Source organism: Pristis pectinata, chromosome 9, assembly GCF_009764475.1.
Source record: "Pristis pectinata isolate sPriPec2 chromosome 9, sPriPec2.1.pri, whole genome shotgun sequence".
In the NCBI taxonomy this organism is placed as follows: domain Eukaryota; kingdom Metazoa; phylum Chordata; class Chondrichthyes; order Rhinopristiformes; family Pristidae; genus Pristis; species Pristis pectinata.
In genome coordinates this window covers 98,065,009-98,088,775 of record NC_067413.1, presented here as the reverse complement: position 1 = coordinate 98,088,775, position 23,767 = coordinate 98,065,009, and the positions used below count along the sequence as shown (strand labels likewise).

The 23,767-nt window shown below is 40.1% G+C and overlaps 1 protein-coding gene across 2 annotated transcripts in view; it reads left to right on the top strand.

The window, feature by feature from the left end:
* The window catches only part of LOC127574184 (upstream-binding protein 1-like), a 78,630-nt gene that overhangs the window by 17,611 nt on the left and 37,252 nt on the right, over positions 1–23,767 (top strand). The window contains exons 4-8 of one of the 2 annotated variants that reach the window (XM_052022971.1): positions 3,915–4,020; positions 15,699–15,805; positions 16,124–16,276; positions 18,338–18,448; positions 23,013–23,120. In XM_052022971.1, coding sequence (XP_051878931.1) covers positions 3,915–4,020; positions 15,699–15,805; positions 16,124–16,276; positions 18,338–18,448; positions 23,013–23,120 — 585 coding nt within the window. The remainder of the gene's footprint in view (positions 1–3,914; positions 4,021–15,698; positions 15,806–16,123; positions 16,277–18,337; positions 18,449–23,012; positions 23,121–23,767) is intronic. The other variant, XM_052022972.1, reaches the window with a different exon arrangement.

Below are 23,767 nucleotides of genomic sequence, written 5' to 3'. Positions count from 1 at the left end.
AATTACAGAGAAGGCTGTTCAGTTGCTACATTTGTAACAGAGTGGTTATCCTTTCTGATCATGTTAATTTCCAGCCCCACGAGTCATTGAATAGTCCGTTGAATTCCCCCCAGAACAAATAAATAGCTTGATGATATTTAGGGTTCTCAGTTATTATCACATAAAAGATGGAATGGAGTCATAGCATGGAAACAGGACTTTCGGCCCTTCAAGTCTGCACCTACCATCAACCACTCATTTACACTAATCCTGCATTAATCCTCTGTTTTCATTCTCTCTACATTTTCATCATCTCTCCCCAGATTCTAATGCCTGCCTACACACTAGGGGCAATTTACAATGTCTAATTAAACCTCCAACCCACATGTCTTTGGGATGTGGGAGGAAACTGGAACACCAGGAGGAAACCTAAGTGGTCACAAGGAGAACATGCAAACTCCACACAGAGCACACAAGGTCAGGATTGAACCTGGTTGCTGGCACTGTGAGGCAGTGGCTCTATCAGCTGTGCCACTGTGCTGCCTGTGTTTATGGGGCTTGTAACTTTGGCTTTGTGCTTATTGATATTCCAGTCAAAGAACAGGTAATTCAACTGAAGGCTTGAAATTAGCATATCCAAGAACTGCATTGGCTTTCAGGGACTGAGTTGGGACACAACTGCTACCAATAACTTAGCTGCAGGGACAAACTGCTTGGAAACCTTGTTTTGGTGAACATGCACCTGACTTATTTTTAATCATCATGCAACCAGATCTTGTGAACAATCTCACAGGTGACTAATGTCACACTGGCCAATGCAAATACTGCACATCTTCATGAGAAGCTGCTTCAAATGTTACAGTATATTTGAAACATGCATATGGAGTCAGATGCTGCAACATTCAAAGTTTGAGTTTAAAGCATTCCAGTTGTTTAGACATTTTCCTCCAGTGGTCCTTTTTAATTGTTTCTATTCCATGGATAATTAGCACTAGGTATCAAAAGTTCTTTTTAACCCTCAATTATCCCCTTTCATTTGAAAATCCCCACAATCACTCCAAATGAAGTAATACAGAAACAATTAAGATAGATTATCTATGGAATAAAAACAAAAACAGTTCAAACTTGAAGAAAAGCTGTTTTATTTTTTTTAAAAATCCCTGAAATGTTAACTTTGTTTCTCTCTCCACAAATGATGGCTGAGCTACTAAGTACAGTACTTTGTTTTATTTCAGAATTCCAACTTTGCAATTTTTTGATTACTTTGTTTAGTTCTTCTAAGGGACCTGCCTTACTCTCCTGAGTCATGTTAACCCTTTGTGCTGGTTTTTCAAGTAACTCTTTAAAATTGACTCTGCATTCCACATGTTACTTGCATCTTATCCAACCAATCATATTTGAACACAGTGTTATGCATCCCAGTTTCAGGCCATATGCCAGGGAGCCTGAAAGTTTTGCTTAAGTTGCGTCCTGGGTTCTTGTGTGGGGGGTGGGCCGATTATCAAATGCAGTTCTCTTAAAATGAAATGTTTTTAAGTACTGCCACAGCAAACCCAATGGAAACTTCTCATTGACCTACTCTTATTTGCATTTTCCTGACATTCTTTAGAATGTATTTGTACCTGCATCCACACATCTTCCAATCTCCGGATAATAATCCTAATTCCATTTTGTAGTGATTTTCCAGCCTTAATCTTAAAATATCCATTCTCATTTTGCCCTGAAGATCCTTGGTATCCACTGCAATATTTTAATAGCCCATATACTAAGCAATAAACTTTTTCCATGATCAGCTTTGAATTTAGCATATGAATGAATGCTTGTAGCCTCCTGTGCAAATTGTTTATACACCCAAAGCTTGCTAGTACAGTACATTTTTGTCAAATCAGTACATATAGATTATTGGGAAAGTATTCCTGCATCTTAAATGCTTTCCTTAACAAAAAAATATAAGTTAAAAGACTTTAAATGCAGGGTAAAAGCTGCTTTTGGTAGTTTCTCCAACTTTTTGGTTTCTGCTTTGCATCAGTCTTGATGTGTTTTACTGCAGTTACAAATATCCGGAATCTTTTATTCTGGGCAGCTGGGTTCCTGATCTCTCTCTATCCTTGGCATTTGGATTAGGGTGCTTTGAATTTAACTTGAATCATTCAGTACTCTCCCAGTACCCATGTTGGGAAATGTTTGAGTTTTGCATCTGAAAGGCCTAGTACCACAACATTGTAGTATCTGTATGAGCACTTGAATTGTCAAGGTGTAGAAGGCAATGGGCCATCCAATTCAGGTTCTGATTAGTTTATTGTAATATACAACAGGGTGCAATGAAATTTCTTGTTTGCATGAAACTTACAGAGTAAACAGTCTACATGGTAATAATAAGTGCAACAATAAATACAGTGAGTGCAAAACAACAGAATGATGCATAGATTGTAATGCAATCTGAAGTAGTTCAAAAAGAAATGCTGAAGTGACAATAAGTTAATAATGGCAGTAGAATAAAGAGTGAGAACGTGGCAGCACCACTGAGAAGGGCTTGTAAAAAAGGGTGATTGGTTCAGAAGTTTCATAGCAGTGGGGAAGAAGCTGTTCTTAAGTATGGTCACATGGGCATTCAAACTCCAGGAGCAACAAATAATCTGCTGGAGGAATTCAGCGGGTCGAACAGTATCTGTGGGAGAAAAGGAATTTTTGGCTTTTCGTATTGAAACCCTGCATCAGGACTGTCGATAATTCCTTTCCTCCCACAGATGCTGCTTGACCAGCTGAGTTCCTCCAGCAGATGGGTTGTTGCTCCAGATTCCAGCATCTGCAGTGTCTTATGTTTTCAAACTCATGTTATCTTTTCTCAGAAGGTAGAAGAGAGAAAAGGGAATGGCTAGGGTGGCAGGCATCCTTGACGATACTATTAGCCTTCCTGAAGCAATGCACTGTGAAGATGGACTGGATGTGGTAAATGGGATTAGTATAGATGGATACTTAATGGTCGGCATGGATGTGCTGAATGACACTGACTGCTGGAGGCCAGTGTCTGGCTTGGGGTCATAGACAAGAACCTGGGCTTTTTATCCCCCTCAACCACAGGAGATGCATTGTTAGTTCCAGCCCTTCTTTGTCAGTAGCTGAGGTCCTGCAATATGGAATTTGATTACTTTAATTCAAGTAACACCAAAATGTTTAATCTGATCAGACTATTGGTTGTCTGGGAGGTCTGTTTGCTTGCAGGACTTGGAAGGGGAATGTCTGAGGGCAGGGCATCACTGCTTGTGAAGGCCAGTCGGGGGGCAAGGCTGGCTGTTTAAAATCAGGACCTTATGTGATGTTGGGTCTTAGTGATCTGCCATTGGAAGAATGTATCTTGGGGTGGGGTGAAGGGTCGGGAGGGATGGGACTGGAAGAAATGGGTGCTTGGAAGCGTATGTAGTGCTGAGCTGGGGTAGTTTGCTGGTCGTCAGGAAATCTGACCAATTGACTTGTAAGTCATTACATTTAGTTATGGAGAGTCTGGTGGAGGAATGGTTTGAAACCCAGTGTGAGTTAATAGTAGTGTGGGGTCCTTTGTGTTTGACTGTGTATGTGCAAGATTTCCAGATCTGCTGACATATAAACAGGGGACTGCTGTGCCACATACATCAAGGTTAGTTGTGGTTAATAGAAAATTTGAAGCAGAAATCCTGGCTGCTTGTATCTACTTTCCTCTATTGTACCACCACTACTGGTCCTCGTATTGTGACTGAGATGAAGAATTGTCCCAGGTTCAATTTTTAATGGTCTTAAGCAGCAGGATTTAAAAAAAACACGTTGAGACATAAACATAGTAAATTTCAATGATCAGTGAAGGATGTATAGAATTTGCTCCACCTAAAGATGCAGTGAGGTTTGAAACAAATAAGATTTATTGTTTCAAAAAGAAATCTAACTTGTAATTTCTACTCTAGAGTATAGTTCGAGTTGTATTCCATGACCGAAGACTCCAATACACTGAGCATCAGCAGCTGGAAGGTTGGAAATGGAACCGCCCTGGTGACAGACTCCTTGACTTGGGTAAGTTTTCTGCGATCTCATGTTCTTTTTCAGTCATGGTCTCTGAGGTACAATGAAATAATGGTAAGATGCAGGCATAAATTGTTACATTGGATAATGATATAAAGGCAGTGACAAAGACCTGTCTCAAAGAATGGGAGTTTAATATTCTTGGCTGTCTGATATTGAAGAAAGAGTGAAAGAATAAAGGAGTTAGCAGTATTGATCAAATTAAAAAAAAAATTTTGCAGCCCTAAGAAGGATGATGTAGTTGAGAAGCCTGAGTAAATTTTGAACAACAGATGGATTATTGTACTATACAAATAGTGAGAGGCAGAAGGCCCAAGCAGAAAGATGCAGGAACAGCAGTAGCACTACTGTGATTTGGAATTGCACATAGTTTGTGATGGCAACGGAGTAAAAGGCCATGGGAGAGGATTGGGGAAAAGTTCATGCAGTGTTTTGGGAAACCTTAATCAGTATGTTTCTGGTCTTTTAAGGAAGGTGGCATACTGAATCCATGAATGGATCAAGGAGTGAGATGAGGATTGTATTTCAGTTGAAAAGCATTGGGGAAGAATGATCATCAAATCAGGGTTTAGAATATGTATGGAAAAGAACATGATACAATCCAGAGTAAAAATGCTCAACTGAACATCACAAACTTAAGTGAGTTAGAAATTTATCTCATCTGGCTCAGAAAATTAGAGTCCTAGTTGTACAACACAGAAACAGGTCCTTTGGCCCATCAGGTCCATACTGATGCTTTTGCCCATCTGCCATAATCCCATTTGTTTGCATTAGGACGATATCCTTCTATGCCTTGCATATTTTAACACCTGTCTAAATATCTCTTAACGTAGTGATTGTATCTGATTCCACCACCTACTCTGGCAGCACGTTCCAGATATCAACCACTCACCGTGTGTATATAAACAAAAAGAAAAAAATCAATCCTTACTCCTAAGATCCCCTTTAAAATTGATTCCTCTCACTTTAAATCTATGCCCTTTTTTGATACCATGGGAAAAAGATTCTGACTACCTACCCTATCTTTGCCTCTCATAATCTTATATATTTCTATCCAGTTACATCGTGGCCTCTTTTGCTTCAGGGTAAACAAGCCTGGCCTATCCAATCTCTCCCTATAACTGAAGTCCTCCACTCCAGGTGAACCACATCTGCTCTCTTCAATGCAATAACACCTTTCCTGAACTGCAGACAATACTTCAAGTGCCGGCTAACCAGTGTTTTGAATTGAAATGAAAAATTAAGTATATAAGTAATTAAATACTTTGAGGCTTTCCAACTGGTGGTTGTTGACACAGAGAGGAAAGGAAGGATTCCAGTCCTGTAGAACCAAGTATACAGAGTTGAGTAAAAAAGGGGGCGTTTCACTATTTTAAGATTTATTTTACTGTAGGGAATAAAGCTGAAGTACCAAGGTAATCTAAAGGTAGATGGGGGAAGAATAAGTAATGATTAATGACTAATTAATCGAAAAGAATCATTTTTAATAAATGCACAAGTTGTAAAGGTGTAATCAAAACTTGCATGGGGCCAAATAAGATCTGTTGTGGAGGCCCCATGTGTTGTGTGGTGCAAGTCCATAGCTCCCTGAAAGTGGCAACACAATTAGATAGGGTGGTAAAGAAGGCACACAGCATGCTTGCCTTCATTAGTTGGGACGTTGAGTATAAGAGTCAGGAAGTCATGTTGCAGATATATAAAACTCTGGGTAAGGCACATTTGGAGTACTGTGTGCAGTTCTTTGTGCTGCATTACAATAAGGATGTGGAGGCTCTGGAGGGTGCAGAAGAGGTTTATCAGGATGTTGCCTGGATTAGCGATCCTTAGCTATAAGGAGAGGTTGGACAAACTTGGATTGATTTCTCTGGAATGTCAGAGGGTGATAGAAGTACATAAAATTATGAGCGGCATAGATAGGACAGAGAATAAATGGAACTTTGGGAGGCAGTTGCTTGAAATCTGAAACAAAAAAGAGAATACTGGAAATACCCAGTGTTGCCCCTCTGCTTCTAACGGGGAGTTCAACGGATGTGCTAGACAAAGAAAGTACTTGAACTAAAGTTTAATGCAACTCAATCTTTTTAACATTCAGATCACTTAAAGTAGACAGGAATTCAGTTACCCTTTATAACTTACAATGACCTTGTGCTTAACTTGCTGTCCTAGCTTGCTACTCAATATGTTAAATCCTAAAACCTCTTACTTGGACTCAGATACTGATACAAGATGAACTAGACTGGTTTATTTTGATGGGTCCTAGTCTTCTCTGAGTTCTGAAGTTGCCCACCCCCACCCCCTCCCTGCAATAATTGTTCATGGGTTGCTGATGTTTGTTTTTACATCAATCTTTCAGAATGCTGCGGCTCCTTAAATGCCAATTGAGCCTGTCAGCACAGAGGAGTGTGAAATTGATTGCTCTTAAATAGTTTTCTGGAGTATTATGGCTAAGTCTTCCCATCTAGGTATTCTACTGTTTTAACTTAAGCCTCTGCTATCTCTTATTACTGTAGTGACAACAAACCCTTCTGTCTGCTGTTGAGGCCTTCGATACCATGGGAAATTTTCAGTGTTTCTTAACTCACAACAACCAAATGGTCACTATCTTGCTGGTTTCAAGACTGTGTTAGGCTTATGAGACTTTGAGCCCAGTAAATGCTAGGAACTCCCACTGAGAATAATGAGACTTTGCAACTGTTTCCTTATTTCATGAAGTTTAGTTTCAGTTTAATTAACAACAGATGGCCTCTCAAGAGATTCCGATTCACAATTCTGTGATCAATCGTGGATCGAAGAGCCTGTTCTGGTGCTCTACTTTTCTTTGTACTGGAAAACATCCTTCCAGTTAAGCTATCAATTCTCTAAGCATTCTCAGAGAACTTCACAGATCATTAACTGTGTGTGGCTTTCTCAAACTGGAAACACTGTCCAGTCTTCTGTTCTGAGATGGGTGTTCTTAACCCTTTTTCTTGTCTCCTGTTGCTTATGTGGCAAAAAAGTATCGAAAAGCAATACCTGTTGCTTTTGTAAAGTTGGCTTTGTTTCCCATTATGTTTTTGAGTTTAGCTGTTAGCAATGCAGCTGCACTCAGCAGATCAGGTAGCATCTGTGGAGAGTGGAAAGACTAAATAAAGTGGATGATCTTGCATCAGGACTGAAACTGGAAAGGCTGGTTATATGAAACTGTTGAATTCAGAATTGAGTCCCAAGGGCTGCAAAGTCCCCAGATGCAAGCTGAGGTGCTGTTCCTGGAGTTTATGGTGGGTTTTGTGAGGAGGAAGTCGGATGCCAAAGAGAGAGGCCAAAGTGGAATGAGGTGGAGACATTTGATTGGAAGCTTGGAGTAATCCTTGCTGACTGAACAGAGGTGTTCTGCGGAGCATTCACCCAGTGTACATTTGATATCTCTGATTGTAGAGCAGATCATGTGGTGAGCACCAAATGCAGATTGGACAAAGTGAATTTCTGTGAATGTGGAAGGAGTGTTCTTGCCCTTAAAGTTTTGATAAAAGGGATTCAGTTGCAGTTACATGGAAGAGTGCTGCAAGAAGGAGAATAGTTGGTGGAGGTGGAAGAGTGAGCCCAGGAGTTGATGAAGAGAACACTTCCTTCTGAATGCGAGGAAGTCAGTGAGGAAGTCTCACTGACGGTGGTGGAAATTGCAGAGCTTGATCTTTTGAAAGTGGAAGATGAGGGCAAGGGGAACCCTATCCTTGCTCTGGCTAGGAGGTGAGGGCTGAGTGGAGATGGTTGGGAATCCTGTCAATAATGGTCAAGAAGAAGCTGTCGTTGGGAAACGGGAAGGTACCTTGGATGTACTGGTGTGAAAAGTCTTATCATTGGAAAAGATACAACAGAGGCAGAGAATCTTGCATCTCTAAAACTCTTATACCATATTACTTATTATGAAATAAAAGCTTGTCTGTGCTTGCTCTCATCTGAGCAATCCCATTAGGCCCATTTCACCTTATTTTCCTGTATCCTTGCAGCCTTTTCTCTTCACATGCCCAACAATTGCTTTTCAATTCTTTTTTGCCACTTGTCTTCACCTAGGATAATTTAGAGTAGCCAATTAACCTACCAGCATATCTTGAAAGACAGTAGAAACTAGAACACCTGATGGAAACCCACTTGTAGGGAATACGCAAACTGCATACCAGTGCCTCCTGAGGTCAGATCGAATCCAGGTCCCTGGAGGTGGCAGCACTGATTGTTGCACTATCATGTCAACTCTTAAAGGTAGCAGGGTTAGAGAGGGTATAGTTGAAGTAGCTATTGGAGTCTGTGGGCTTGTAATGGATAAGTAGCTAACTTGTTCTACGTATTTGAGTGTGGACTCTGATGATCCTACAAAAAATGGTGTTGGAGAGTGGTGACATTTTGCATGTAGTTCCTCTTTAAACAGCCTCCTATCATTTTTCTTTATTATATATCAGATCCAGTGCTGAGAAAGTCATTAGTTCCAGTGCTGAAAGTCTCCTGTCAGTCATCGCTGAATCAAAGGAACTTGGAATACTGATTTCTATTAGAATAGCTGCTACTGGTAGAGCTGTGAGTACAAACAAACCACAGAAGCATGGCAGTCATGGGGGCTTCAGGTGTCGCTGAAATGATGGGGGTTTCAGCACCCCCCCCCGCATGCTTCTAGCTAATCACTTGAAAACAAGCAAGGCTGCTGTTTCAAAAGGAGCTCAGGAACTGCTGTGTTTTTTGTTTCACTGAACTATGGCTCATCCATAACTCACTCGACCCTGCGAAACAACCTGAGGGTTTCTCCATCTTTTTGCATGGACCGTACTATATCCTCAGGCAATGGGAAAGGCGGCAGCATCTGCTTTATTATCAATGCTTCATGGTGTGCTGATGTGTCAGTATTAGCTCAGTTCAGCTCCCCTGATCTGGAATTCCTATTCTTACAATGCCATCCCTTTTACCTACTGAGAGAATTCACCTCTACCATCTTATCGGCACTCTACATACCACCTCAAGCCAACGTCAAGGTGACACTGAATGAACTATACTTGCGACGGCAAACCCATATGCCCTAGTCATCATCGCTGGGGACTTCAATCATAGAACATTACAGCACAGTACAGGCCCTTCAGCCCACAATGTTGTGCTGACATTTTATCCTGCTCTAATATCTACCTAACCCCTCCCACATAGCCCTCCATTTTTCTATCATTCATGTGTCTATCTAAGAGTCCCTAATGTATCTGCCCCCCACAACTTCTGCAGGCAGTGCGTTTCATGCACCCACCACTCTGTGTTTAAAAAAAACCTTACCCCTGACATCCCCCTTACAGTGGTATGCAAAAGTTTAGGCACCCCAGTCAAAATCTCTGTTACTGTGAATAGTTAAGTGAGTAGAAGATGAACTGATCTCCAAAAGTCATAAAGTTAAAGATGAAACATTCTTTTCAACATTTTAAGCAAGAGTAGTGTATTATTTTTGTTTTGTACAATTTTAGAGTGAAAAAAGGAAAGGAGCACCATGCAGAAGTTTGGGCACCCCAAGAGATTTGAGCTCTCAGATAACTTTTACCAAGGTCTCAGACCTTCATTAGCTTGTTAGGGCTATGGCTTGTTCACGGTCATCGTTAGGAAAGGCCAGGTGATGCAAATTTCAAAGCATTATAAATACCCTGACTCCTCAAACCTTGTCCCAACAATCAGCAGCCATGGGCTCCTCTAAGCAGCTGCATAGCGCTCTGGAAAATTAAAATAAATGATGTCCACAAAGCAGGAGAAGGCCATAAGAAGATAGCAAAGCGTTTTCAGGTAGCTGTTCCCTCAATTCGTAATGTAATTAAGAAATGGCAGTTAACAGGAACGGTGGAGGTCAAGTTGAGGTCTGGAAGACCAAGAAAACTTTCCAAAAAAACTGCTCGTAGGATTGCTAGAAAGGCAAATCAAAACCCCCGTTTGACTGCAAAAGACCTTCAGGAAGATTTAGCAGACTCTGGAGTGGTGGTGCACTGTTCTACTGTGCAGCAACACCTGCACAAATATGACTTTCATGGAAGAGTCATCAGAAGGAAACCTTTCCTGCGTCCTCACCGCAAAATTCAGTGTCAGAAGTTTGCAAAGGAACATCTAAACAAGCCTGATGCATTTTGGAAACAAGTCCTGTGGACTGTTGAAGTTAAAATAGAACTTTTTGGCCACAATGAGCAAAGGTATGTTTGGAGAAAAAAGGGTGCAGAATTTCATGAAAAGAACACCTCTCCAATTGTTAAGCACAGGGGTGGATCGATCATGCTTTGGGCTTGCGTTGCAGCCAGTGGCACAGGAAACATTTCACTGGTAAAGGGAAGAATGAATTCAATTAAATACCAGCAAATTCTGGAAGCAAACATCACACCGTCTGTTTAAAAAAAAATAATCTGAAGCTGAAGAGAGGATGGCTTCTACAACAGGATAACGATCCTGAATACACCTCAAAATCCACAATGGACTATCTCAAGAGGCACAAGCTGAAGATTTTGCCATGGCCCTCACAGTTCCTTGACCTACATATCATTCGAAAATCTGTGGATAGACCTCAAAAGAGCAGTGCATGCAAGACGGCACAAGAATCTCGCAGAACTAGAAGCCTTTTGCAAGAAAGAATGGGTGAAAATACCCCAAACAAGACTCTTAGCTGGCTACAGAGGTGTTTTCAAGCTGTGATACTTGCCAAAGGGGGTGTTACTAAGTACTGACCATACAGGGTGCCCAAACTTTTACTTCGGGCCCTTTTCCTTTTTTATTATTTTGAAACTGTAAAAGATGGAAATAAAAAAGTAATCTTGCTTAAAATATTAAAGAAATGTGTCATCTTTAACTTTATGCCTTTTGGAAATCAGGTCATCTTTTACTCACTTAGCTATTCACAGTAACAGAAATTTTGACAGGGGTGCCCAAACTTTTGCATGCCACTGTATATCTTCCTCCAATCATCTTAAAATTATGTCCTCTCGTGTTAGCCATTGTTGCCCTGGGAAAAAGTCTCTGACAGTCCACTCGATCTATGCCTCTTATCATCTTGTACAGCTCTATCAAGTCACCTCTCATCCTCTCCAAAGAGAAAAGCCGTAGCTTGCTCAACCTATCCTTACAAGTCATGCTCTCCAATCCAGGCAACATCCTGGTAAATCTTCTCTGCACCCTCTCTAAAGCTTCCACATCCCTCCTATAGTGAGGCAATCAGAACTGAACACAATACTCCAAGTGTGGTCTAACCAGAGTTCTATAGAGCTGCAGCATCACCTCGTGGCCTTTGAACTCAATACCCCGACTAATGAAGGCCAACACTCCATACGCCTTCTTAACAACCCTATCGACCTGCGCGGCAACCTTTAGGGATCTATGGACATGGACCCCAAGATCTCTCTGTTCCTCCACACTAAGAGTCCTGCCATTAACCTTGTATTCTGCCTTCAAATTTGATCTCCTGAAGTGTATCACTTCACACTTATCCGGGTTGAACTTCATCTGCCACTTCTGAGCCCAGGTCTGCATTCTATCAATGTCCTGTTGTAATCTACAGCAACCTTCTACACTATCCACTACACCGCCAACTTTTGTATCATCAGCAAACTTACTAACCCACCCTTCCACATCCTCATCTAAGTCATTTATGAAAATCACAAAGAGCAGGGGTCCCGGAACAGATACCAAGAGTTTTTTTAAAATATATGAAGAGTAAAAGAGAGACACGGGTTGATATAGGACCAATTGAAAACAGTGCGGGAGAGATTATAATGGATAACAGAGAGATGGCAGAGGAACTAAATGAGTATTTTGCATTGGTCTTCACTGTGGAGGACATCAGCAATATTACTGGATAGTCAGGGTTCTCGGGATAGAACTGAATTCAGTTAAAATTACTAGAGAGAAGGTGCTCGGGAAGCTAAATGGACTAAAGACAGATAAATCTCCCGGACCAGATGAGGTGCACCCCCGAGTTCTGAAGGAGGTGGCTTCAGAGATTGCGGAGGCATTGGTGATCATTTTCCAGGAATCAATAGACTCCGGCATGGTTCCGGAGGACTGGAAGGTCGCAAATGTAGTTCCACTGTATAAGAAGGGTGGGAGGCAGCATAAAGGAAATTGCCTATTAGTCTGACATCGGTGGTGGGAAAGTTATTGGAATCGATCCTGAAGGATGAGGTTATGGAATACCTGGAGGTGCGAGGCAAGATGGGCCCAAGCCAGCATGGTTTTGTGAAGGGAAGATCCTGCCTGACCAACCTATTGGAGTGTTTTGAAGAAATCTCAGGTAGGGTGGATAAGGGAGAGGCTGTGGATGTTGTGTATTTAGACTTTCAAGAGGCCTTTGACAAGGTGCCGCACAAGAAGCTGATTAATGAGATGAGAGCTCATGGAATTACAGGTAGGATATTGGAATGGCTAGGGCATTGGCTGATAGGCAGAAAGCAAAGGGTGGGAATAAAGGGATCCTGTTCTGGTTGGCTACCAGTTACTAGTGGTGTTCCGCAGGGGTCGGTGTTGGGGCCGCTTCTTTTTACATTAATGATTTGGATGATGGAGTAAATGGTTTTGTGGCTAAGTTTGCAGACGACACCAAGATAGGTGGAGGAGTAGGGAGTATTGAAGAAATAGGAAGGTTGCAGAGAGACTTAGATAGTTTAGGAGAATGGGCAAAGAAATGGCAGATGAGATTCAATGTTGAGAAATGTTCTGTTTGGACATTCTTTGGAAAAAGAAATAAACGGGCAGATTATTATCTGGATGGGGAGAAAATTCAAAGTACAGAAGTACAAAGGGACTTGGGGGTACTCGTGCAGGACACCCTAAAGGTTAACCACCAGGTCGGATCGGTGCTAAAGAAAATGAATGCCAACATAGCATTCGCTTTGAGAGGTATAAAAGTAAGGAAGTGTTGATGAGGCTCTATGGGGCACTGGTGAGGGCTCATTTGGAGTACTGTGCGCAGTTTTGGGCCCCTTATCTTAGGAAGGATGTACTAATGTTGGAGAGGGTTCAGAAAAGATTTTCGAGGATGATTCCCGGAACGAAAGGGCTTACTTATGATGAGCGTTTGTCGGCTCTTGGGCTGTATTCATTGGAGTACAGAAGAATGAGAGGGAACCTCTTAGAAACATTGAGAATGTTTAAAAAGACTGGACAGAGTAGATGTGGTTAAGCTGTTTCCCCTGGTGGGTGAGTCCAGGACTAGAGGGCACAATCTTAGAATTAGAGGGTACTGGTTTAAAACAGAAATGAGGAGAAATTTCTTTAGCCAGAGGGTAGTAAAATTATGGAATTCTTTGCCATGTACTGCTGTGGAGGCCCAATCATTGGGGGTGTTTAAGGAGAAGATTGATAGGTATCTAATTAGTCAAGGTATCAAGGGATTTGGGGATAAGGCTGGAAATCAGGGCTAGATAGGAATAGTATTAGTTTAGCTCATGGAGCAGACTCGATGGGCCGAACGGCCTACTTCTGCTCCTTTGTCTTGTGATCTTGTGAACAGATCCCTGTGGAACACCACTGGTCCCTGACCTCCAGGCAGAATACGCTCCATCTACCACCACCCTCTGTCTTCTATGGGCGAGCCAATTCTGAATCCACACAGCCAAGTTTCCCTAGATCCCATGCCTCCTGACTTTCTGAATGAGCCTTCCGTGAGGAACCTTATCAAATGCCTTACACCACGTACACCACATTCACTGCTCTACTTTCATCAATGTGCTTTGTCTCATCCTCAAAGAATTCAATCAGGTTTGTGAGGCACGACCTGCCCCTCACAAAGCCATGCTGACTGTCCCTAATCAGCCTATGCTTCTATAAATGCCCAGAAATCCTGTCTCTAAGAATCTTCTCCAGTAATTTGCCCACCACTGAAGTAAGACTCACTGGTCTGTAATTCCCAGGGTTATCCCTACTCCCTTTCTTAAACAAAGGAACACCATTTGCCACCCTCCAATCATCTGACACTACTCCTGTGGCCAGTGAGGACACAAAGATAGTTGCCAAAGGCGCAGCAATCACTTCCCTAGCTTCCTGGATGCCAGGTGACTGTGGCAGGGCCTGAGTATCATCACAGGCTATAAGCTGAAATCAGGAGATTGCAGGTCCCATCTGTAACTGACTTTTAGACTTTCTGATCGGCAGACCTCAGTCGGTTAGAATTGGTCATAACATTTCATCCACCCTGATGTTTAACATTGATGCTCCCCAGGGTTGTGTGCTCAGTCCCTTACTCTATTCCCTGTATGCCCATGAGTGTGTGGCCAGATACATTACCAACTCAAGTTCGCCAATGACACCACTGTTTTAGGCCAGATCAACAACTAACAATGATACAGAGTACAAGGAAAGAGTATAGAACAGTAACCTAGCCCTTAACGTCAGTAAGACGCAAGAGCTGTTGTTGATCGAAGGAAATGAACGGGGCATGGGTGCAGGTGGGGAGAGGGTGAACACAACCCTATCCTTGTCAATGGAGCTGCTGTAGAGATGATCGATGGCTTCAAGTTCCTTGGCATCCATATCGTAATCAAGAAAGCGCATCATTGTATGTACTTGGTGTCTGAGAAGATTCAGCTTGCTCACGAGGATCCTCTGGAACTTCTGCAGATAGAAAGTATTCTGACAGATTACATCTCAGCCAGTATGGCATCTGCTCTGCTTTGGACCGACGGAACCTGCGGAGAGTGGTGAATACTTTCCAGTCCGTCACAGGATTGTCACTTTCATCTATCCAGTCCATCTGCATGGTGTGTTGCATCAGGAAGGCTAATAGTATCGTCAAGGATGCCTGCCACCCTGGCCATTCCCTTTTCTCTCTTCTACCTTGTGGGAGAAGATACAGGAGCTTGAAAGACCAGATGACCAGCTTCTTCTCCACTATCAGACTTCACCAATCACCTCCTTTACATCCCCTCCTCGGTGGTGCTGGCGTGTTCTTGGACTCTTAATTCTACCTCTCTTGTTATTCCGTTATTGTCACTCGTGTTTCATTTTGCATTAATTCACACTACGCTACTATCTATGCATCATTCTTTTGTGCTCATCCTTGTATTTATTGTTATATTTATTATTACCGTGTATACTGTTTACTCTGCAAGCTTCATGCGAGCAAGGGATTTCATTGCACCCTGGTATATATGACAATAAACTAATCTGAATCTGGACCTTGCACTATTTTTCTGTTTCAGATGTGAGCTTGTAGTTGTTGGGAGGTATTTGATTTACTCTAATAATACGCTCTGATCCAGCTTCGCAATGTGAATGTTTTCAAAATGTTGCTCAATGAGGCTGTGGTGTCTGATGCAAAGAAGGGAGATGGTACTGTTCCATCTCTTTGAATGAATATATACCCAATGCAATTCATCTCTTTCCCACTGTGTCTCTAGGTAGTTGTCTTAATTAATTCTTATAATAACTTTGCTGAAGTATTGACTAGGGCTCAACATTATTTAATGATGGAAGAAAAGGTAGTTCCTAGATGGCTCAGAGGGTTAAACATACATGAAGAGAAATAATCCTTGGCCTGTGAAGAATCTTTTATCTGACATTGGGACTTCAGACAATTTCCATCATTATATCTTTCATGATTTAGAGGTGAAAGAGTATGTCTTGTTCTTTATGGCTGAATGCTGATACATCGTTTTCATTGTATGTTGATGTTGGATTTGTGACAAATATTTTTTTTAATATAGATATCCCAATGTCAGTTGGAATTATTGACCCCAGAACTAATCCAGCTCAATTGAATACTATTGAATTCTTATGGGACCCAGCTAAACGCACTTCTGCTTTTATTCAGGTTTGTGGAGATATTAGCTTTCTGTTTTAGGAGTTGTGATTAGGTGTATATAATGGTGTAACAGTTTGTCAGGGTACACATAAGATTAGTGATCTGTTATTGGAAGTCTAAGTTTTATGTCTGATAGTACCTTATTGTTTCGTGAATAATGTTTGAGAGTACACAAAGAAAAACATTACCTGTGTAGTTAGACTAGTTTCGCTGTTGCTAGCTGTAATTTATCCACTAAATGTATAAAATGCTCTATCTACAGTTTGTGGTGGTGTGATTATTTTTATAGTATGGTTTTAAACCTAGAACTTATGATTTTACTTTCAGGTACATTGCATTAGCACAGAATTTACTCCCAGAAAGCATGGGGGTGAGAAGGGGGTTCCATTCAGGATTCAGATAGACACATTCAAGCAAAATGAAACTGGAGAGTACACAGACCATCTTCATTCAGCCAGCTGCCAAATAAAAGTTTTTAAGGTATTGTCTATAGATTTTTTACATTTAAGGTGCCACTTCTTTTGCTGCATCTTGAAGATGATACAGCTGGTGATTTAATTTTCTTGCACTCCACAATGCAAAGTAAGTACATTTGTCAAATGATAATTTGCACAAATGTTTATAAATCCAAAGTGTTGAGAACTCAGAAGCCTTGGTGATACAATTTGAAACATAAATTCTTATTTCCTAGTGTATATGTATTGGTCTGAATCTTTCTGACTTGCTCTGCAATTCAGAAGGGAGCCACTAAAAGTCCAATCATGAACTGAAACAAGTTCTGGGCTGAAAGTCCAGAACTTGCTGATAGATGGAATGGGTGGGAGGCAGAGGGTAGCTGAATCTTTTTCTACGTTCCATTGTTAGATTTTACATTGAGGACAGAGGCGGGGTCCATGTTGGGGGAGGGATTATCTCTTGGATCCTGTACTAATCAATGCTGGCATGAGATATGAGATTCCATTGATTCCAAAAGGAATTCTAAGCTTGGAAGTTAAGAAGCAATTGGAAAGGTGAGTTTTTCCTCATTATTTTGCTTTAGTTTAAATCATTTCCCAGCATTTTAAGTTAACGTCATCTGCACAATATTTTTGACTTCAATTTTATTTGTTTTTAAATGTCCCTGGGCAGATTTTACTGCTTAATATTAGACAGATTTACCAGCTCCACTCCCATCTTTGCTTTTTGTCAAAGATTGTCAGAATGGTACAGGAGAAGAACTTCTGCTGTCTGGCACCCAATCTTCCTTCCCACCCCTCTGCACAACTCGAGGGTGGGGAGGACCAGTGAAATTGGCCCTCTATCTAGCCTAGGTAAATGTGGGTCCAATTCTGGCCCTTGCTAACAAATTTGCAGTGGAATGCCTGCTGTGAAAATGTGTCTTTCAAAGTTTTCACTGACTGCAGTGAGTTCTGTGCATCTGCTGTAATCAAATGTTTTGTGGTGATTGGCATCCTGTTTATTTCCAAGGTGACATTTTTCAGTGAAGTGGAAATGTAATGAGGCTGAAAACCCTTCTTTCGTAGCCCAAGACTTCATTTTGATTTTCTTTTGATCTTTGTTATGTTGACATTAGAACAAATAATCATACAAGATAAGAATCTACCTCCAATGCCCTGAAGCTCTGTGGTGCATGTATTATGGAAACTCAGTCATCTTGTATTGTGATAGCTTTTTGTGGGGCTCTTTTTTTGATATTTGGATGTTTTTTCTTCTTCAGCACCTTGACAATTTTTCACTTTCTCCAGTCTGTCAAATGTGACTGTAGCTGGGCACTGGCATTAGGCCTCCTCCTAAAATATATTTAATGAGCAAGTTCACAGTAAACTTTGGTAGCCTGCTTGACTCTGGGAAGAGGCACGTTAAATCTGAGTCCCCTGAAATAAGGATCATTTTCTTTTATTAAAAAAAAGGCAGGATTGTAACCTGAACTAATTTATTTACTTCCTAAAACTGAGATCTATTGTTATATTCCTGCTACATCTGAATTTAGATTAGTTCATTCAGAGCTGACTAATGTTTAAATTTGACATCACTTTTGAATTGTTCAGTTCTGTACTGGCTTATTTGATCCCAGAGTATTTGGGCAGCCCAGTAATGCAACTGGTAGAACCGCTGCCTCAAGGCACGAGAGACCTGTATTCAATCCTGACCTGCCCCGCTATCTTTGTGGAGTTTGCAGGTTTTGCCTGTGACTGCGTGGGTTTCCTCTGGGTGCTTCCACCTACATCCCAAAGACGTGCGGGATGGAGGGTTAATTGGCTACTGTAAATCACCCCTAGTGTGTAGGTGAGTGGCAGAATCTGGGGAGAGTTGATGGGAATGTGAGAAGAATAAAAAGTTGGATTAAAGCCGAGTTAGTGGAAATAGATGGTTGATGGTCAGCGTGGACTTGGTGGGCTGAAGGGCCTGTTTCTGTGCTCTATCTCTTTGTGACTGAGTAAATGGGATAACTGGAACTTCGGGATCATTATTAACACGTAGCTGTGTAAGTTCTCTACCTCAATTTTCAGTTACAGGATTTCAGTTTTTCTGTTTTTCTAGCCAAAAGGAGCAGACAGAAAACAGAAAACAGACAGAGAAAAAATGGAGAAACGCACACCTCAAGAGAAAGAAAAGTATCAGCCTTCATATGAAACAACTATCTTGACTGAGGTAAAATACAGGAAAGTATAGGTTAAGGAGGAACAGTAAGAATGCAGGTAGTGCAAATGCATTTTCTCTTAAATTTGGGATAAACAAAGCGTCCATAATTCTGATGGTCTGAGTTATACAGAACCCACAATTGTCTTTTCTGAAAGTATTCCAAAAATGCATTGTTGCTGTTACCATGTTGCTTTATTTTATTTCACCACCTCCATTTCATGCAACTTTTTTCAGATCTTCAAAGTTCTTTGATTTCATTGCTCTGAAGAATGTAGCAAGTCCTAACCAAGAATGGGAATGTAATTAGCTCATGTACAAAAGGTCAAAAAAAACATTTTATTATGTGCTGCTTACTCTTTCTGTGAATACTACTGGAAGTTCCAAAAATTGAGCATATATATCAAAGATTTTGCCTTTCCTCACAATCTAATCCTTTAGTATTACATCTGGATTGGAGTTCCTTTTCCCAGTTTTGCAAGAACCATTGTTGTCTAGAAGTAGATGATTTATTTTTATCTGAAAGATATTTTATCCTATTCCAAGATGGACTTTTCAGGATCATTTTGTAATTAGGTTCATGCTATGCTGAGCTTTTCTTCACATTGGTAAAAGGACTTATTGCATATGCTATCTTTCTCAATCTTGGGCATCATTTTGCGGTCATCTCAAAAGTACTCCAAGATCCCTTTTTCAAGTTAAAATTCCCCTCGTCTGCAGGTGCAGATTAATAATATTATTAGTGGAAATTTGTGATGCCTTGCACAATTAGCTGTTCACTCATTTAATGTGAAAGTCACTGTAGCTGATGCTGAACCATTGTACCTTTCAGCAGATAATCACAATGTAATGGAAAGTCTGGTTGAATTCTCCCCACCCAAAAACAGTTTCGTTTCTCAGCAAGGACAGCCATTTTTAGTGTATTTCAAATTGTTTAGGGCATGTTCTACTTTAAAGTATGTCTTGTGCATTCAAGTTTTTGGACATGTTTAAACGAAAACCCTTGGAAAACCATTAAAAAATCAAATTGTCATTCTGGGTTAGACCTTCTAATGCAACATGACATAAATTCAGTCATGATCTTCTTATGCTTATGAATACCTGGTGTGTCTGTTCACAACTTGAAGCTATAATTTCTACAGCTGCCCTTTAGTTGTTTACTGATCTTTGTTGGTCCACTAATTTGTTTTTGCAAGGTGATACGTTTCTTTCAGGAAAACACTGTACCCAACGTGGGATTAAAATAACTTGCTTTGACCTGAAGCTAAGTGCCCTGACATTCAGCCTCCTGCATGGAAAAATAACTTGGTTATAATAGCTTCACATTGCCAGTGTACTTCAGTGAACAGTCAATATTCACACACTAATTGCTCTCCTTTTCTACTTTATTCATTGGACATTCATTAATTGTATACATTTATTTCCTGACCCCACACCTATTGCTGAACCCTGAATAGACATTAAAATCCTTTCTGCATGGCATTATCCCATAAATGGACCAAAAGTCTCCTGTGTTAATCTCCTTATTCTGATCACTGGAGCACCTACTTTTGGTGTTAAAAGTACATTTTGCAATTGTACTAAATTTTGGTATGCTGATATACTGATGACTTTTGCTATTTTGTTGAAAGCCAGTTTTTTTGGGGGGTGGGGAAGATAATTCAATTTGCACCATTTTTACTATAGTGTTTCTAACTCCAGTGACACAGTCCTGACACATGTATCTTTTTGTTTTTTCCTCATTTGTTCACCCCATATGTCCTCATTTGCCAATTTTCATTTCACTTCACTGATTTGTATTTGGGAATTTTTTTCACTCTCTGTAATTACACTATTTTTCCCTTCATCTTAAATGTATGACAGTGCAAATAACCTTCAATGCTGTCTATTTCAGGATAGCAGTGTCAGATTTGTTCTAATTGAATTCCTGTGATGTCACTGGTATTAAAAGGTGACCAATCTGAACCCTACAAATATGTTCATCTGTGTGGCTGTACTGAAATATATCAGTTTTGACAGGATTTACTCAACTGTTTTGGAGCTATTGGGAGGAATTGGCCTTGCTAATTAGCATTAGTTAAGACACTGAGTCATTTCAGAATTTTTCAGTCTATGGGGCTGAAGGTTTGCATACTTGATGTTAGTTAAATACAGTGTAGTTTACTTTCTTTCTAGCATTTATTGATTTGGGATTTGGAGGGATGACTAGATTATCAAAGCTACTGGAATGGGAAAATCCATTTCTTCACGCGAATAAAAGTCATATGAATCACCTTGTTTCATGCAAGGTGATGTACTGTATGTAATTTAAGGGTGACAGAACTTTCCAATTTGGATTTGATTAATTACTAAAGCTTGCATTTCAGCAGGTGCAGGGACTGTGTTCCAGTTGTCAGTGTTGTGTGAAGTATGAGGGAATCCTCTTGGAATACTTAAGAATTTCTTACTGCTCGGGCTGATTTTGCATGTTCCATTCTGAAAACTTTCAATATTATGCTTTTGTGATTATTTCAAGGTTATTCAAGTTAAAGTGTCTTGTAAGCATGTGGCTTTGAAATTAAAGATTCTGAAACTGGGAGTTCAGTCTAGCTTCCATCTTGGCTTGTAAGAGTATTTTTGAATGGGTGAACCAAGAAATATTTCTAGATCTCCATCTCCACTTGTGTTTTAACCAATTAAAAAAATGTCTATACTGGTAGCCTTGGTAGGTATTTAATGGTTGTGTACTTGGAATTGTTTTGAAGAAGCTACAGTGGTGAATAAAAGATGAACTACCAGGCTTCTGGCACAATAGAATCAGATTGCTAAATTTGTGCATGTTCCCTTCAGCTTTGATGCCCAGTACCTTTTTGTATTGGCAGTACACGCGGTCCTCTTTATCCACAGATCTGTGAACTTACAGTCAGCTGCAGGCTCCATCATGAATTTTTTGCTGGCAAATATATCTACATGCATATATACATAGAGGACTCAATTACCGATGGATGAATACTGTGATCAGTTTCCAGATTACTTGTGTCAAGTGGCTCCCTGCTGGGTGCTGCTCTAATAGAGAGCCGTTTACACAGTTGCACCTTGTGATGTCAAAATCATTTCTATTTGTTAGTTTCAGTGGAAGTACATTTAAACTCTGATAATCTAGCATGCTCTGGACTTCGCTGGGTTGGCAGATTTTCTGAACTATTGGATGTTAATTTCAATCAATACTTCAACACTCATTTAATTCATTTTTTTAGATATTACACAGTATGATAAATTTTCCAGAGACCTAGGTAAGTTAAAATATATGCATGAACCAGGCCCTACTAAGTGGAAAGGGAGTACGTCAGACATTACCTGATGAGCCCTATGTGGAACCGTGTGGACTTCTGAATAGTCAGATAATAGATTATCGGAGTTTGTTAGCTAATGTTTCCTTTTAAATATTTAAACATTTTAATGTATTTATTAATGCGTGTTTGTTTGGGGGCTGCATTGGTTACAAAGTAGAGGATCTTAGTAGTATTTGCAGCTTTTGTTAACTGCAGGAAGTTCACACCCCCATCATGGATGTTGAGGACTCGGTGTACAGATTTGAGATGATGGCCTATAGCTATATTAATGGTCCTCACCACTGTGTTCTAGTGGAATTTTATCTAGCTAAGTAGAGTAAAGCGGATCCTTAGGAAGCCTGTATATAAAAAAAAACTGGAAAAAGAACCCTAGTGATTTTTGAGGCCTAGAGCTCTGAATTAAACCTTAGTGTGTTGAATTGCACCAATTAGTTTGGCTTCTAGGTGAACATCATGCAAGGGAAGTTCTTTCAGGGAGGTAAGAAACTGATAAGGTGTACATCTAGCAGCATAGAAATATTAAGGTTAGAACTCTTTGCTACCTAGTTAGGTGATATGTGACTAAGTGATGTATATATTAAAAAAAATCATGCAGGGATTACAAATTATTTAAACCAAGAGTGGTAGCATTTCTCATGTAATTGAAATGTGAGTTTCCTTTATGGGTGAGATTTGTTTTCTGCAAGTTATACAAATATACATTTAACTCCAGCATTGTATGTGGAAGAAAGTATGCATTTTTATCACTGATTGTGAGGTATTTTATTATTCCAAGGCTTTTAATACTGGCACAAAAGGTTGCAACTGTTCGAACAAATGTGCAATATAACTTGAATCTGGCCATTTCTGAAATCTTGTTAATGTCTTTAGAACCTAGACATGAAGTTTTTAAGTTAAATCTGTAAACTTAGTGTATGTCTTAATTTTTCATTTTAAGTGGATGTTCAGGATGTCTGGATTTTTTGAGGTGCACTTACATTTAATTATGCCAGTGTAAAGCCAGATATAGGCAAAATGGTATTTCTTCCATTGAAACTGGAATTCCGTGTCAGTTGTAGACAAGAGATAATGGGAGATTTGATTCATGGCTTCTAAAGCGTAAGTTGAAGGTCTAGAAGGATTCTTTTTTCCATATGAGAATTGAATTTAAAACATTTGTTCATGTTAAAGAAATGCTTACACTGCTAGGTGTTGTGCTCATGATGTACTGTATAAATTGATCCTAGTCTTTGGTGTCTGTCCAGATGAGGCTTGAGCCTATTATTGAAGATGCACTTGAACATGAGCAGAAAAAGTCCACCAAGCGGACTTTGCCAGCAGACTGCGGTGATTCTCTGGCAAAGCGAGGCAGTGTAAGGACTTCTGCTTACCTTTTTGTTGTACAAGACCGCTTGTGCAAGAATACAATCAAAGTGTTAGATATAGGATTACGCTTTACCGTCATGTAACATTTAACTGTGAAAGGACTTACTTTGGATGTTTTAATGCAAAATTTTCAACTTAACGTCCTTACCTCTCCTAAATCTAACACCTGATACAGAAGCTCTTAATTCCTCAAAGGCCACAAAAATGTATCTAGTTTGTTATATTTAATTTGAATAGTCTTAATTTTCATATTTTAAGTGTTCAAATTGGCAGACAGTTTGTAACAACAGTTGAGATAAAAATGTTCAGGGGGAAATTACTGTTGAGGATTTATTGAACTCTTTAACATGGTATTAATATCCCACCCCCCAACACCCCCAAAACCATCTGTATTGAGATTAATATATACTTTGGTTTTTGTGGCCTAAATTACTGAAACATTTTGCATAATTTAACAAGTGAATAGTAGATTATTTCAAACTTCCAATTCGTTGTGAAGAATTTGTTCAACTTGGGTTTTTTTTTTGCTTTTTTTTGCCTTTTATCTTTCTTGCCTTTTCAAATGCTGTTAGCTGTTTGCGCTGTTAATCCTTTTCTACCCCAGGGTAGCTGAAATGTCTTTTGCACAGATGCA